Source organism: Aethalodelphis obliquidens, unplaced genomic scaffold, assembly GCF_003676395.1.
Source record: "Aethalodelphis obliquidens isolate GAN/ISIS:26980383/991018 unplaced genomic scaffold, ASM367639v1 scaffold36, whole genome shotgun sequence".
In the NCBI taxonomy this organism is placed as follows: Eukaryota; Metazoa; Chordata; class Mammalia; order Artiodactyla; family Delphinidae; genus Aethalodelphis; species Aethalodelphis obliquidens.
In genome coordinates, this window is record NW_020837980.1 from 6,498,212 (window position 1) to 6,512,705 (window position 14,494).

The 14,494-nt window shown below is 38.6% G+C and overlaps 1 protein-coding gene across 4 annotated transcripts in view; it reads left to right on the forward strand.

Moving 5' to 3' along the window:
- The window catches only part of ITPR2 (inositol 1,4,5-trisphosphate receptor type 2), a 526,334-nt gene that overhangs the window by 99,343 nt on the left and 412,497 nt on the right, over positions 1-14,494 (forward strand). For all 4 annotated transcript variants that reach the window (XM_027129402.1, XM_027129406.1, XM_027129405.1 and 1 more), the window contains exons 3-7: positions 5,250-5,365; positions 6,151-6,237; positions 7,873-8,031; positions 13,932-14,030; positions 14,299-14,382. In XM_027129402.1, coding sequence (XP_026985203.1) covers positions 5,250-5,365; positions 6,151-6,237; positions 7,873-8,031; positions 13,932-14,030; positions 14,299-14,382 — 545 coding nt within the window. The remainder of the gene's footprint in view (positions 1-5,249; positions 5,366-6,150; positions 6,238-7,872; positions 8,032-13,931; positions 14,031-14,298; positions 14,383-14,494) is intronic.

A 14,494-nucleotide genomic window follows, 5' to 3' on the forward strand; every position in this document is an offset into this window, starting at 1 on the left:
GCATTTCTTAGAGAAACTGAAGAACAAAAAGAGAGCTACAGTTACATTTTTGGCTAATGAATGTGTACCTCTCCCCTGACCAACTCTGAATTCTAATTGCTGGTGTCTAGTGGCCCCTTGTCTGCCTGTCCCTGACCCTAGGGAGAGTTTTGTTACCACTTTCCAGTTTATCATTGGGAAGGTTCTGTTGTCTTCATGGAATTCTGCTCCATCCTGTTTATATGAAAAAGAGAAAAAGGAAAGCTCCTCCCTCCTCACCTTTCTCCATGTGGAGATAATAAAGCCCTTGGCAACCACGTTCCCTGTAATCAGTATGAGATAATTTTACAAGCTACCATGGAAGAGGCTGCTTTGTGACAGGCATTTGCTGATGGTTTAATTATGTCTTGCCTCATTTAAATCTTACAACATCTGGGGAATTCCCTAGCGGTCCGGTAGTTAAGACTTTGCCTTCCAAAGCAGGGGTGCGGGTTCGATCCCTGGTCAAGGAGCTAAGATCCCACGTGCCTTGGGTCCAAAAAACCAAAAACACAAAAACAGAAGCAATAGTGTAACACATTAAATAAAGACTTTAAAAATAGTCCACATCAAAAAATTAAAAAAAAAATCTTACAACATCTTTTGGAGGGAGGAGAAATGAAACAAAGTTTTCTTTCCACCATTACCAAAGGAAATTGCTGGCAGCTACATAACTTGAACATCCTATATAATAGCCCAGAATGGAGTCCTGTAGTCAGTTTCTGGGGTGCAGAAGCTGCCTTAGATACAAATATTTTACGAAGTACTTGTATACATACAAAGCAAAACGTTTCAGAACTATTTAGTGAGGTATTGTGAGTGGAGTTTTAGACTGGGTTCTTTCCAGACGTACATGGAATCGCGTGAGAAGGTTAGTTCTTTGATTTACAGGGTTATATACCATGGATTATGTGCTCCACACCATTTGAATGGCTTTCATATTTCTTCCCTCCACTAGCATTTATTCGCAGGTTAAAGATACCAGCAGATCTTTTAGTTTAACACGAGCACTTCTGGGAGGCTTGGTTTCCTTCCACGGTTGTAAAAAACCAGCTCTAATTCTGAGACATTGTTTTTAGCATATTGCCCGACTGAACATAGCTCGTTTTGTCGAATTTCTAACATTTCCTAAACTTATGTAATTCTGTGAAATTGCTGGCCGTAGTTCTTAAGGTTAAGCTTTTAAAAAATTTAACTCAAATTACTTCCTTCTCTTTGTGCTTTTGGTGTTTGCTCTATGAAGCAAATCTTGCCTTTTTTATTATTCTTTGAGTCTTGAAATGCTGAAAAGATTGTTGTTACCTAGTTAATAAATGACACTGAGCAGGTTTTTAATTAGAAACCCCCCCCCCCAAGACCTTTTTTCCTAGCAGTTTATACATCTCTAACTTTAGAGAATGAGCTGACTAAGGGATTCTAGAGAGCTAGTTCTAGAAGCAGGGTGAGGAGTGTGAATAGCTCTGGGTTCCTGCATGCCAGAGAAACACAGGCTTTTCGTCAAAGGCTGCATCCATGCCGGCGCTAGTGATTGCTTCTGCATATTTTAAAAGATATTACAAGGTCATGGAGATTTCACCCTCTGCTCCCTGCCATGCTGTTTCAGGGAATTCAAGAACTGTATACAAAAACACATCGTGGTATCTTAAAACAAAGGGGCGAACACCTTGTCACGAATTGGGCACTTTTGGGTTATGTTTGCGTTCAATCCAAGAACTCTACTTATTGAAGCTCTTTGCTGAGAGCTCCGTAAGGGTTTAGTCACCCCTCAGTGAAACTATCGCTGAATGAATGAAGCAATATTGATAATAATACCTTACATTTAACATTTATAATAGGCCTTTCAAGTTCACAGAGTAGTTTCACAGATTTTCTTTTTTGCGCATCTCAGCAGCCCTATGAACTAGGCGTGGCAGGTATTATTAATGCATTTATTATGTAGTAAATTTAGAATCAGACAAAATACGCGACTAGTCCAAGACCAGTAGATTTTTTAAAAAGTTTTCCAAAGGAGGCAGAGAATTACACACACACACACACCTGTCACAATCACCACCACCACAAGCATTTTTACAGACATCTGCATGCCCTAGGTTCCCTCCTGTCAACCAAAATACTCCTGTGATATTAGTTGCCACACAGAAACAGATCGGTTATTTACAAAATGAGATGCCTCCTGGGGAGTGTTGCTGAGGAGAGCCATACAGCTGAGGCCCTGAAAATGGAAAGGGCTGTGGAAATCTAAGCCTTAGTGTCTCAGAGGGAGTGGATGGAAGCCTGTTTGGCCATCCTCACTCTCTCTCTCCCTCGCCCTTCCCCACCCCACACTAAGAGATAAGACCAAGCCTGTTGGTTCTGCTGCTTTGTTTTTAAATCTACAGCTACCCTAGAACTCCCATACGCCCAGATTCAGATCCTCCCTGGCTCTCATCACACTGGCAGTTGGCTTTTGTGCTGGGTTTCTTGCCTCGTGTTCACATCACCCTTCACGTGCTGTAAGAGCTGAAACCCCTGTATAAGAGTTCGCATTTTCCCTGGGATGAAGTGCATACTTCTAACCTAGAACATGGCACTCTGCAGAGGCTGATTTCAGCCAGCCTCACCGATTTCATTTCGCAGCTGGGGCTGTCGTATTTTGGCACGGTTGGCAGGTCCCTGGGCATTCTCCTTCGCTGCCCTTGTACCGGCCATGGGCTCTGGTTGGGACGCCCCTCCCCTCTGAGCATTTGAACCCTCTTGCGAATGTGCTGAATTAGTATGGGTTCTTTAACACTTGACTTGTGCCTTCTTTTTTGGAAGACTTTTCTGCCCTCCCCTAAAGAATGTGAAAGGTCACATTCATCTCTGAACCACACAGCACCTTCTCCAGAGCCCCATTGAAAAACTTCAGCCTGTTTCACCTGCTAGACTGAGAGCTTCTGAGGACAGGGTCTGAGCCTTACAGCACCCAGAGGCACAACCTAAGCATTAAACCTTAGTTGGCTGGATGCTGAACTTCGCTTCACAATCACTTTAGCTATGATGACGAGGATCACGACACCCAGTTTCTTTCCTAGTTACCTAAGGATACCACTAGTTAGGAGTGCTACTGGTTGGTCTAGAATTTAGGACAAATATTTTCTTTGTCAAAAGACCATTTCCTGGGCTTCCCTGGTGACGCAGTGCTTAAGAATCGGCCTGCCAGTGCAGGGGACACGGATTCCAGCCCTGGTCTGGGAAGATCCCACATGCCGCGGAGCTTCTAAGCCTGTGCGCCACAACTACTGAAGCCCGTGCTCTAGAGCTGGTGAGCCACTACTGAGCCCGCGTGCCACAACTACTGAAGCCTGCGTGCCTAGAGCCTGTGCTCTGCCACAAGAGAAGCCACCGCAATGAGAAGCCCACGCACCTCAACAAAGAGTAGCCCCTGCTCGCCACAACTAGAGAAAGCCACGTGCAGCAACGAAGACCCAATGCAGCCAAAAGAAAAAAAAGAAGAAAAAAAAAAAGACCATTTCCTAATGAACTTAATTAGGAATTTGAAGTAATGGAGAAGAACACATTTTTTTTTTCTCTTTTCATAGTTAAAGGAAGTCAGAAGTAGAGACTGCAGATTATAGAGTTCAGTTCTACTTGAATATGGACTTGTGTTTTTGCTGCACTAAACAATGTAGAGTTTGGCCACTTGCCTGATATAGGACAGTCTAAGTAGCCTGCTGTATTAAATTGGGAGTACTCTTTTGGAGCTATCTGTAAACAACCTCTATATGTGCGCTTGAAAAATTGTGTATTCTCTTTGTAGATACTAATATATGGAAATATTTTCTAGGGCTAATTAAATATGTTGTCAAGAAAAACAGTTTTCAGGTCCAGTTATTTGGTTTTCACACCGTTGTTCTAAGTGATGATTCCTGTAACCTACTGTAATTCTAACAGTCTCTCAACCAACTTTCAGCAGTTAGCAGGTGTCTGTTTTCTGTTGGTTATAAAATCTTTACTCATCCACATAAGTAACTTTTAGACCAGAAGTTAATAATGTTTTCTATAGCTTTGTATGTGTAGGTGGGAGGTAATCAATAGAACTTGTGTTTATAATTACAAGCTATAGGAGAAAAGTCATTATTTCTTCTGACTTTGAAAAATTCCTTAAAAAATGTATGGTCATATTTCTTGGTCATGTGTGCCATTAGAACCATAAATAGTGAGATATGAAAAGAGGTCATCTCATTTAATTTTATAATTAATTTTAAAGAGAATAAAAGAATGAGTGCACATATAATATAGTCAAGAACGTGGCTAAAATGTATGTTTGAGCTGACTGAATTTTATTTTTGTGAAACATGCTTGAAAAATGGGAATGATTGTAAATATTAACACATCGGTCAAAACAAGGTAAATTTGTTACATAGAATTCTTACAATTTTTTGTGAGAAAAATGAAAATAATGTTTAGATCTTCTATGTCAATACTCCTTTATTATAGAGTATTCGGAATTGACCTTTATTCTAGATTGTGTGTTATCCATTCCACAAATGTACAGAATCATTAGCATATGAAGGCCTTTGTTTAGTCAAACTTTCATTTTCCTCATTAAACAGAAAAAAAATTTGTTTTTTGACTTAGAGATATCACTAACTATATTATTCCACTATGATTTCCTAACTTGATATTTAGTAGTAGAGTTAGGACTATAATCTTGATTTAGTTTTTTTGTTTTGCTTTGTTTTTCCCTTATAACATACTGCGTCTCAGCTGTCTACACCATGTTCACCCCAGGTATGTGGAAGCTTGGGGAATAGATGACTGAAATGCGACTGCTTGATTACTGTGGTTGTTTCTACTTCTTCCATCACTTTGGCTGTCAAAGATACATACCATGAATAAGTAATTAATTGTGCAAGGTCAGATGAGGCAGTGAAAGGCACTAATCTCATTCTATTGACTTTCTAAGTCCAGGCACCTTATTATAATTAAGAAGTGCTTTATAATGATTACATTGGTTTGATTTCTTTATAAATCATGCTAGCTGTGATTTCCTATAAATTAATGAAAAAGGTGGTATTTTAACAGGCTAAATGATTATTTAAAAAGGATGTTATAGGGATAATTTAACAGTTGACTGGAGTATGGGCTAGATGATGTTTAAATGTTATTTATACTCAGGGATTCCGAGATTCCAATGCTAGGCTATAAGGGAAGTCTAAGAAATGCTGGTCTCCTTAGTTACAGTGTTTTTGTTTGTTGGTTTGTCATAGACTGCCTCTTTAAGGTGTGCCCTATGAACCGATATTCTGCTCAGAAACAATATTGGAAAGCCAAGCAAGTTAAACAAGGGAACCACACAGAGGCAGCCTTGCTGAAGAAATTACAGGTAAGGGCCAGCCTTCCATCTGTCTGGTTTAGGCTAGGACAAGTACAGCAATAACAAAAGATCTATTCTGTAGCTTAATGATTTCACTCAGTACACTGAGATTCAGAATAGATGTGGCAACACATTAAAAGCGGAAAGGACTTTTAAGTTACAGGGTGTGGCTACTGATTTCCTGGAATGTAGGTAGTGCATTTCTGCTGTTTATTCAGGTGTGCCACACTAATTCAGATATTCACATCACACTGAAAGCCAGTCCAGAATCTCTGCAGGAATACCAAATCCAGTTGTATTTTACTTGACATAGTACCTAATTTTTTTGAAAGACTATTGGAAAAACATTGAAAGTCTGTTGTTTCTGATCTGGGCTCTGTGGAAATTTAATAGAACTTATTTTGTGTCATTAAAATTCCTGTTACTTTCGAATTGAAACTGCATTTTGAGGCTTTTGAAATTTACCTACTATGTTTGGTTTCTCTAGCAATATTCCTTCTGAAAATAATTTTATAAGACCAAAGTGCCTAGTACTTTTCTGAAATTTCCAACATAAAAGCATCTCAATATATTTTCGGCTACACTTCAGCATTAAAATGAGAGATTTTTATCGCACATTATCATCATGTATTTAATTATTGCCCCTCTTTCTCCCGAAGCACCAAGAGCAAAGCAACCCGCCTATTTTAGTCTTGGTTGTATTCTTTGTTCCTAAAATAAACCTTATTTCTTTGTCAATTATTGTGCTCTGTTTTCTATGCGTCCACACTAAATATTTGATAATCAATTTATAGCATGCTGCAGAACTGGAACAAAAACAAAATGAATCAGAGAATAAGAAGCTGTTGGGAGAAATTGTGAAATATAGTAATGTTATACAAGTAAGTGTCTATTTACTTTTGCTTAAAAGGGGTGAATATTTTATGGTTAATTTGCATTTGGTAAGAATGCCAACCTGCCTTAAAATTGGGGGATACAGTGGTTTGTTCTTTGGTGGGAATTATACAGTGTGATATTTTCTGTTAATATTCAGCACACCGTTCTGTATGAATAAATCTGGTGCATACACGTAAAGAAGTGAGCTTATCCAGATGTATGCACAAGTTATTAAATCAAAAGGAAGAAAATGGGGAAAGCCTGTAACAAAAGAGTCCTTTAGAATTAATGGGACTAACCTGTAACAAATGAAGCTTTATGTTTTCATTTTGTAGGGAGGACAGTTTTCAAATTGTACTTTTAGATGGGAACTGTCCTTGAGGTATTAGCTCTTCCATTTCAATTAGTATACACACTGATTCATCTCAGCAGCATTTCTTTCTTGTGCTTCACTTAGATCTTTTAGCTTTTTACTTGGGTAGTTGTGAATGCCCCACCTTGTTCCAAAAAGAATGTAAGGCATTTTCAAAAAGACATTCCACATAAGATAAAATATTAATAGAAATAAATAAGGCAACTGGATCAAAGGGAAAACAATGATTGCATGAATAAAATGAAGTCAAGGGTGAGGCATGTTTATAAAATCCATGCTGTAAAGGCTGATAAACTTTGGCTGGAAGCCTTTTTGTTGCTTGAGTAGCTATAAGGGCAGTGTAAAATATTACAGCATTCACATAGAAGGTCCGTACAGAGAGCTAAGTCAGAAGTTTGGAAGCACAAACATTCCCCGGAAGAAGACCAGAGAACTGTTTCTCCAATGAGCTCTCATAAAGAGGGCACTGTTTAATATAGTAAACAATGGCCTTAACAACTTCCTTACTGTAAATACTACAATGAGGTGTTTCATAGAGCTGTTTCAAAAAATAACATCCCCTGATGTTTTGCTATCGGCCAATGGCAAAGTGTCAGAGCACAGGACTGGCAAAGCGGTTCTCTGATGGTACAAGAGGAGAGCCCTGGGTCTGCGGCTCCCTGGACGTATGAGTTAATCTAATGATAGATTGTGTGATACCTGTGGCTTCATGTCCCTTGGGCTTCTGCCCTCATCTGAGAAGGAGTGGGATTGCGTCCTCTTATGGAAGTGGCAGAGTTTATTTAGGATGGGCAGGCTGTCTCCGCACCCAGCGGGTGAGGGCTGTCTGCAGGCAGGGGTGGTTAATAATACTAAGTGGGTAGGTGCATTATTACAGGTCCTCGGTTATTCTTTAATATGTTCTGTTTTTGTGGCCAGGCAGGGATTGAGAAAGAATGTAGTTTGGGGGGACCTCCTGGTCTCCTTTGGAAAGCTTGGGTTTATCCTATTATTTATCAGTAGATGAAAATCATTCAGAAGTGTCCCCTGGTTTGTTTTCCTTATGTGCTCACTTCATTATGAAAGAGAATTGGGGATGGAGGTGAGGAGGAACCCAAAGAAAGTCAGCTTAGAAAGATGGTGACTGTGGAGTCTGGAAAGAACTTCTTTGTTTAAACTCTATCCCGAGCCGTGTTATGTGGGCACATGATATAAGTATAAACACATATATGCAATTAGCAGAGGAGATCAAAGAATAAAGGCGGTAATCCATATCTTTCTTCTACAGCTGCTGCATATAAAAAGCAACAAGTATCTGACTGTCAACAAGAGATTACCCGCTTTACTGGAGAAGAATGCCATGCGCGTGTCCTTGGATGCTGCAGGAAATGAAGGGTCTTGGTTTTATATTCATCCCTTCTGGAAGCTGAGAAGCGAGGGTGACAATGTATGTAACTATAAGATTAAGAGAAAAGCAGCACATTCTTAAAGACTGTAGTCCTTAGTAGTAGAGAATCCAGAAAGTGCAAAGAAAACATATAGTTTTCAATCTTCAACATATTATTTTTATGTTAATTTCTTTAACAGGTTGAAAGCATTTATTTATAGTACAAATTGTGCTCAGGAATCATAAAAAGACAAAGATCAGATTAATTTAAAAACATCTTCCAGCCAGAATTTGTGTGAAAGAATTTAAGGACGTTAATCTTGGCTGAGACTTTTAAGGGAGAGAGAGGCAGAGTTTGCTTCTCGGCCTGTTCAGGAGGGAGCATGGCTGTAAGGAAAAAGAGCTGTGTTGCAGAAGGTGGAGTCTATTCCTTTGAATTAATAGAGCGACACAGCAAATCATGACAATATGTCATTTACTGCCTCTGTAGCCAGTTGTTTGCAGTCTGTACATCTTAATAGATGTGTAATGAATGAGGAGCTATAGATTGGCAGTAGCTCATTGACGACAATACTTAAATACGTTGTGGAATGCGAGCGTGTTGTAGCATGTGAATTTTAGTAGTTGCTAAAATATTTTCCTGCTACTTTATAGAGCAGAGAAAATAAAATTATGTGCAATGATTCAACAGGATCGATAGTTAGATATTTTTGTGTGTAATAAATGAAGTAGCAGGTGACAGTCCCTGGCACATGAAAGATGCTTAATAAATTCTGGTTGACCCCAAATACAGAATAACTTTCATAAATAGATGACTTTACAGATATTGGGTCAGGTGATCAAGAAAAATAGTTGAGATTAAAAAAATTAACATAAAAATTCAAAGCAATATAAAAGTGTAATTATTCTGACAGTTCTCTCAATCAATACTGTGATGACATTTTAAAATGTATTGGGGCTTCCGTGGTGGCGCAGTGGTTGAGAGTCCACCTGCCGATGCAGGGGACACGGGTTCGTGTCCTGGTCCGGGAGGATCTCACATGCCGCGGAGCGGCTGGGCCCGTGAGCCATGGCCGCTGAGCCTGCGTGTCCGGAGCCTGTGCTCCGCAACGGGAGAGGCCACGACAGTGAGAGGCCCGCGTACCACCCCCCCCAAAAAAATCATTAAAATGTATTGGCTGTTTCTTGTCTTAGAAATGTCTTCTGTTATAGTGAATCTATTTTTTCCAGTGAATTTTGAAGTCCAAATTCAATTCTACAGGATGCAAGCTTCATGGTTTAATTTGGTTAATAAGTTATCTGATGATATCCTCCTTAGGTAAGGTTTGGGAGAAGCATGGCATGTAGAAATGTAATGCACTTTAAATCTTGTGTTGGATTTCTTAAAAATAAGTTCTCTCTTTTTTTTTTTTCCTTTTGGCATCAAGTGATGTATGCTGTGAGCATGACATATTTTAATTTCAGTAGGTAGTTAATTACAATCAACTCTCAATTATTCAGTGACTGGTTATGCAGTTTATGAACAACCTGTGTGTTTGGGTGCCCTGTTTTGTAATGCTCGTTCCCTTCTCCAGCGGGGCCCCCCGCCTCACTCCCACTGAGTACGGTCCCTGTTGGCAGGTGGTCAGTGAATTTCAAAACAAAACGTCAAAACAAATAAAACCTGAACTCAAGCTCTAAAGGAATGTGATGAAATGATTGGATAAATTGGGGCCTGAGCCTAGCTGTGGATTTTATTAATTAATTCTGTCTAGTTTTTCATTCTATCTATTCCTTTCCCTGCTCCCAAATGCCTTTACAGGCTCAAAGAGAGTTGAATGTAATGAACTATTTCAAATAATTAGTTGTATTGGGTTGTGGGGTGGGGAACAACCTACCACCCAAACATTCCATCTTGGTTAAAATGGACAATGTAATTGTTAAGTGCGATGTAGAGATCCTCCTTATATAGATGTACTCTATAAAGCATGGCTAAAGCAACCGTACGCACTGCTTTTTGCTGAAATAGCTCACTGTTTTTGCTCGCCACTGTGTAGCTTTTATGTGTGGTTAAAGTTGCTGTGAAAACATAAGCATATCCACAGCCCTATATTTGCCATGTAAATAATTGTATCGTAATGGTCATTTTCTTTGCCAGGAATAGGTAGCATTTTTCTAAAATATAAGCCTACTGTATTTTATTGAAGGCAATTGGAAACACTGTTATTTCATAACAAGTGGCTTAATTACTGTTGATTTTCTTTAAAAACATATTAAACTTAGAGGAGGAAATTGCAAGGTTTAAAGGACTTTAAAATTTCTATTTCACTATTTAGCAATTAGTTAAGTTGCGATTTAGGTTATAAGTATCCACAGATGTTCAGTGACCAAAATGAAATGTAAGAATGAGGCTGATGAGGGTCTGGGGAGAAAAATGCTCGTATCCTCCAAAATCAGTTGTTTCTACTGTTTAGGGACACCTTTGTCATTTATCTTATAGAATTTCGGGGTGGATAGTTTTGGGGGAAAATAGATTCATGGATCCCTCAGCTGTATAGAAGTCCTCACTTGCTGTTGCTCAGTTAGAAAGTCACTGGGGACAGCCTTGAGCAGAGTTCATAAATATTTCATTTTCATTTATCTTCCCATGATTGAGTAGTTAATTTTTCATTTAAAACTTTGATCTAAGAAGGCCTTAGTTCTTTACATTGGTGGTAGATTTTAAAGGGGAGAAAAGGCCAGATATTCTTTCAATCAAGAAAAAAAACCAACCCTTAGGGAAAGAGTCTCCTTAAATAGCAAGTAGATTTTGCTGTTTTGCAAAACTAGACCCCTTGGAATTCTGGTGAAGGTGGACTCGATCCCTGGTGTTTTGATTTCTATTGCAGTGTTCTTTTCACCACATCAGGTGCCACTTCAAAAGAAGGGTAGCTGCCAGTGGCATTACATTGCTCTTCATTTTCGGTAAAATCCCACCGTGAATCTTACATGGCTGTTAACGTAGAATCAACAGACGTGCTTTTGGAATTGCAGTTTTTTTAAATGTTTGTGCACTAGGGTGAATGTGATATGGCAGAAAATTCAAGTTCTGCTTTAAATATGTGACTTCTCAGAAGGCATCTGACCCTATCAGTGGATCAGGCTCCATGCCTGTACTCGTCTGAAAATATTACCAAGTTCCATATTTACCAAGTTATCTAAGTAGATGTGAATTCCCTGAAAATAGAGACTATTTATGACACACTTTTGTGTTATTCCTGGCACTTCTTACCGTTCTTTTTATATCTTATGATTAGCATCTTGTCCATTTCATTTGTAAGTTTTATTCAGCGTGAGTAGTCAAAGTAACTGTTGTCAAGAACAAGACCTAGGACCTGGAAATTAGTGAATTAATGCTAGATTCTCCTTATGAATACCATTCTTATGAATCCTTGGAGTTGGTGACATTTTGGCTATATGGTTAGTCTCTTAAAATTATATAAGACTTTACAGGTGGTGTTTTGAGGTAAAACTAACTTTGGGATTGGCCCAAAGCATACAGACAGTTATAATAAACAGTAAGACTTAGAGCAGTGAATATAGGTGCAATCAAAAGTATTCTTTTAATTGGAAAGAAATAGCTAAAATATGTCATTACATTTAGCAACTTACTGGCTAATATTTGTATGGTACAGATAAGAATGACAGTGAACCAAATCGAATTGTTCTTTAAGAAATTGGAAGACCAGATATAGCCCTGGCAGAACGTGGTATGGAGTCCCAGTGTTTATGGTATGGAAGACTACTCAGGCTTCTACATGGTTCTGAGACTTGCCTTGGTGTCATGTGCAATAACACATGTTTTTGTTTTTCGAGGGGATGTTGAAAATATGTCTATGTCATGTTGACTTTTATTTTTTGTGTATAATTTAATGGTTTAGAACAGGCAACAATTCATGGTTGAAAGATAGAAAACAATATAAAGATATATCGGGAAAAGTCTCTCTCTTATCTTTTTTTCATGTCCTCAATTCCCAGTTCTCTCTTTTACAGTTAACCACTGGGAGAATTTCTTATGTGTACACTCCTACTCTCTTTCCCTTTTTTATACAAATATAGGCCAGTTCTGCCCCCTCATCCTCTCACTCAACACAGTTTCTTTATGATTTTTCCTTATCTGGACATATAAAGAGTTTCTGTGATGGATATTTTGAGTCACAGCATCTGCCTGATTATGGACTTGAAAGGCAGGATGGTGATAGAGACCAGTCCTGTAAATAACAGAAGCTGTTCCTGCAAACTAAAGAATAACCTTCTGTTGCTCCATTAATGAGCTTGAGGCTTCTCTATCACATTTGAATCTTCAGATATAGTTTGTGCCAACAGTACTATAGGTGAATGTAGACTCCTGTGTATAATTTATTAAAGGTTAATTTATATTAAAAGTGTGAAATTGTGTTCCTTAAAATCTTGGTCTAGGTTCAGATCCAGGGAGAAGAAGTCCTGTCTGTTTTTACTGTCTGAGTCCTAATTTGTTTTTCAGTTGTCTACTAATCTATTCTAATATTCAGTTGATATGAAATATGCAGAGGGAAGGTGTTGGTTTTCATTTCTGAGATGGTGGTGAGCAATTCTCTGAAGGAGAGTGTAGGTAACTACAGTAATAAGTCTTCTAGCAGAACCTAACAACAAAAGTAGCTTGAATAACTATAAAATAACTGTTCGTTATTATCATTAAGAAAGCACAACTTCATTTCCCCACAATTTGAGATATGAATAAAAATACTTGAAGATTAAGCAGACATTGTTAATGATAGCATAAATAAAAAATCAACTTAGACTTACTTCTTTAGAGCACTTTTCCCATAACTGATTTTAGTTTTTATCTAAAAATGAGCACGAACCTATTTGCAGGGCAGGAATAAAGATGCAGATGTAAAGCATGGACATGTACACACAGTGGGGGGAAGGGGAGGGTGGGGTGAATTGTGAGATTAGGTTTGACATAAACACACTACCATGTGTAAAATAGATAGCTAGTGGGAACCTGCTATATAGCACAGGGAGCTCAGCTCGGTGCTCTGTGATAACCTAGATGGGTGAGATGGGGGGTGGAGGGAGGGAGGTCCAAGAAGGAGGGGATATATGTATACATATAGCTGATGTACTTCATTATACAGCAGTGACTAACACAACATTGTAAAGCACCTGTACTCCAATAAAAAAAGTGAGATAAAAAAATGAGCACCAGGTTTAAGGAGCAATATTAGTGTTGGATGTTTAAGACAAAAGTGAACCATTTGCCCAAGGCCCAAAGTGTAAATGTATTCCTACAAGGTCATACTGGATTCTGCATTCTCTGAATCCAGATGACATTAGAATGTTTAATAAACTTCTGAGACTATAGGGAAGATCAAATATAATAGATTTGTTTTTAATTCTGGAGATAATACAAATGTATAAGATTTCCTACTTGCACTTGAAGTGATTCTAATATTTAGGCAGATTGGTTTATTTGTGGTGGGTGCATTCACTCTTTGTATCTCCTGTATACATGGCATCAGACCTGGTGTGGAGGGATGCTGACCTATTTATTGACATTAAGAAAGCTCTAACTGAAATAGGAGACCAATAAGAAAAGGATCTAGGGACTTCCCTGGCAGTCCAGTGGTTAAGACTCCACGCTTCCACTGCAAGGGTTGTGGGTTCGATCCCTGGTCGGGGAACTAAGATCCTGCATGCTGTGCGATGTGGCCAAAAAAAAAAAAAAGTATCTATACCAGCTTTATGAATCCAGACTGATTCATAATCAGACATGATTATATAATCATTTATCAGAAGATATTTTACCTCGAAGAGAAAAAGAATTAAAATTTATATGAAGGATAAATGGGTCAAATGTTAGGTCAATGACGAGGACTTCTGTGCAGTTAGTTTTAGCTTCAGGTATAGCACCACAGACCCATGCACTGTCTCAATTGCAACTTATTTCTGATTCCCAGATTGTTGTTGGAGATAAAGTTGTTTTGATGCCCGTGAATGCAGGACAGCCGCTACATGCCAGCAACATAGAGCTTCTCGATAATCCAGGGTGTAAAGAGGTAAGTTCAGGAGGAAAGGAAATGAATTTGTTGATTTTCTCATGAGAGGGAAAAAAAAGTCCCATAGTTCCATTGTTTTCATAAGCATAAGCCCAGTTATGCTAGTTACTACTCCTGAGGTACACGTAGATTTCAGATGGTCCTTTGAAGATATTTTTTGACATACATACCAAAGTTGTTCTGTCTGCTCCTTCTACTAGTTGAAGTAATAATTTCTGGTATAAAGTTGAACCTGCAGTCTTATAACTGAATGTGTCTTCATTAATAGGTGAATGCTGTTAATTGCAACACTAGCTGGAAAATCACTCTATTCATGAAATATAGTTCCTATCGAGAGGATGTACTAAAAGGGGTAAGTATGCGCTACCTAGACATTTACTGGAAGAATTGAAGGTAGTCTTACTGAGCTTCTAGATGCAAAACCTGTGTATTCACTGAGGTTTGAAGTTTAGAATGTGACTATA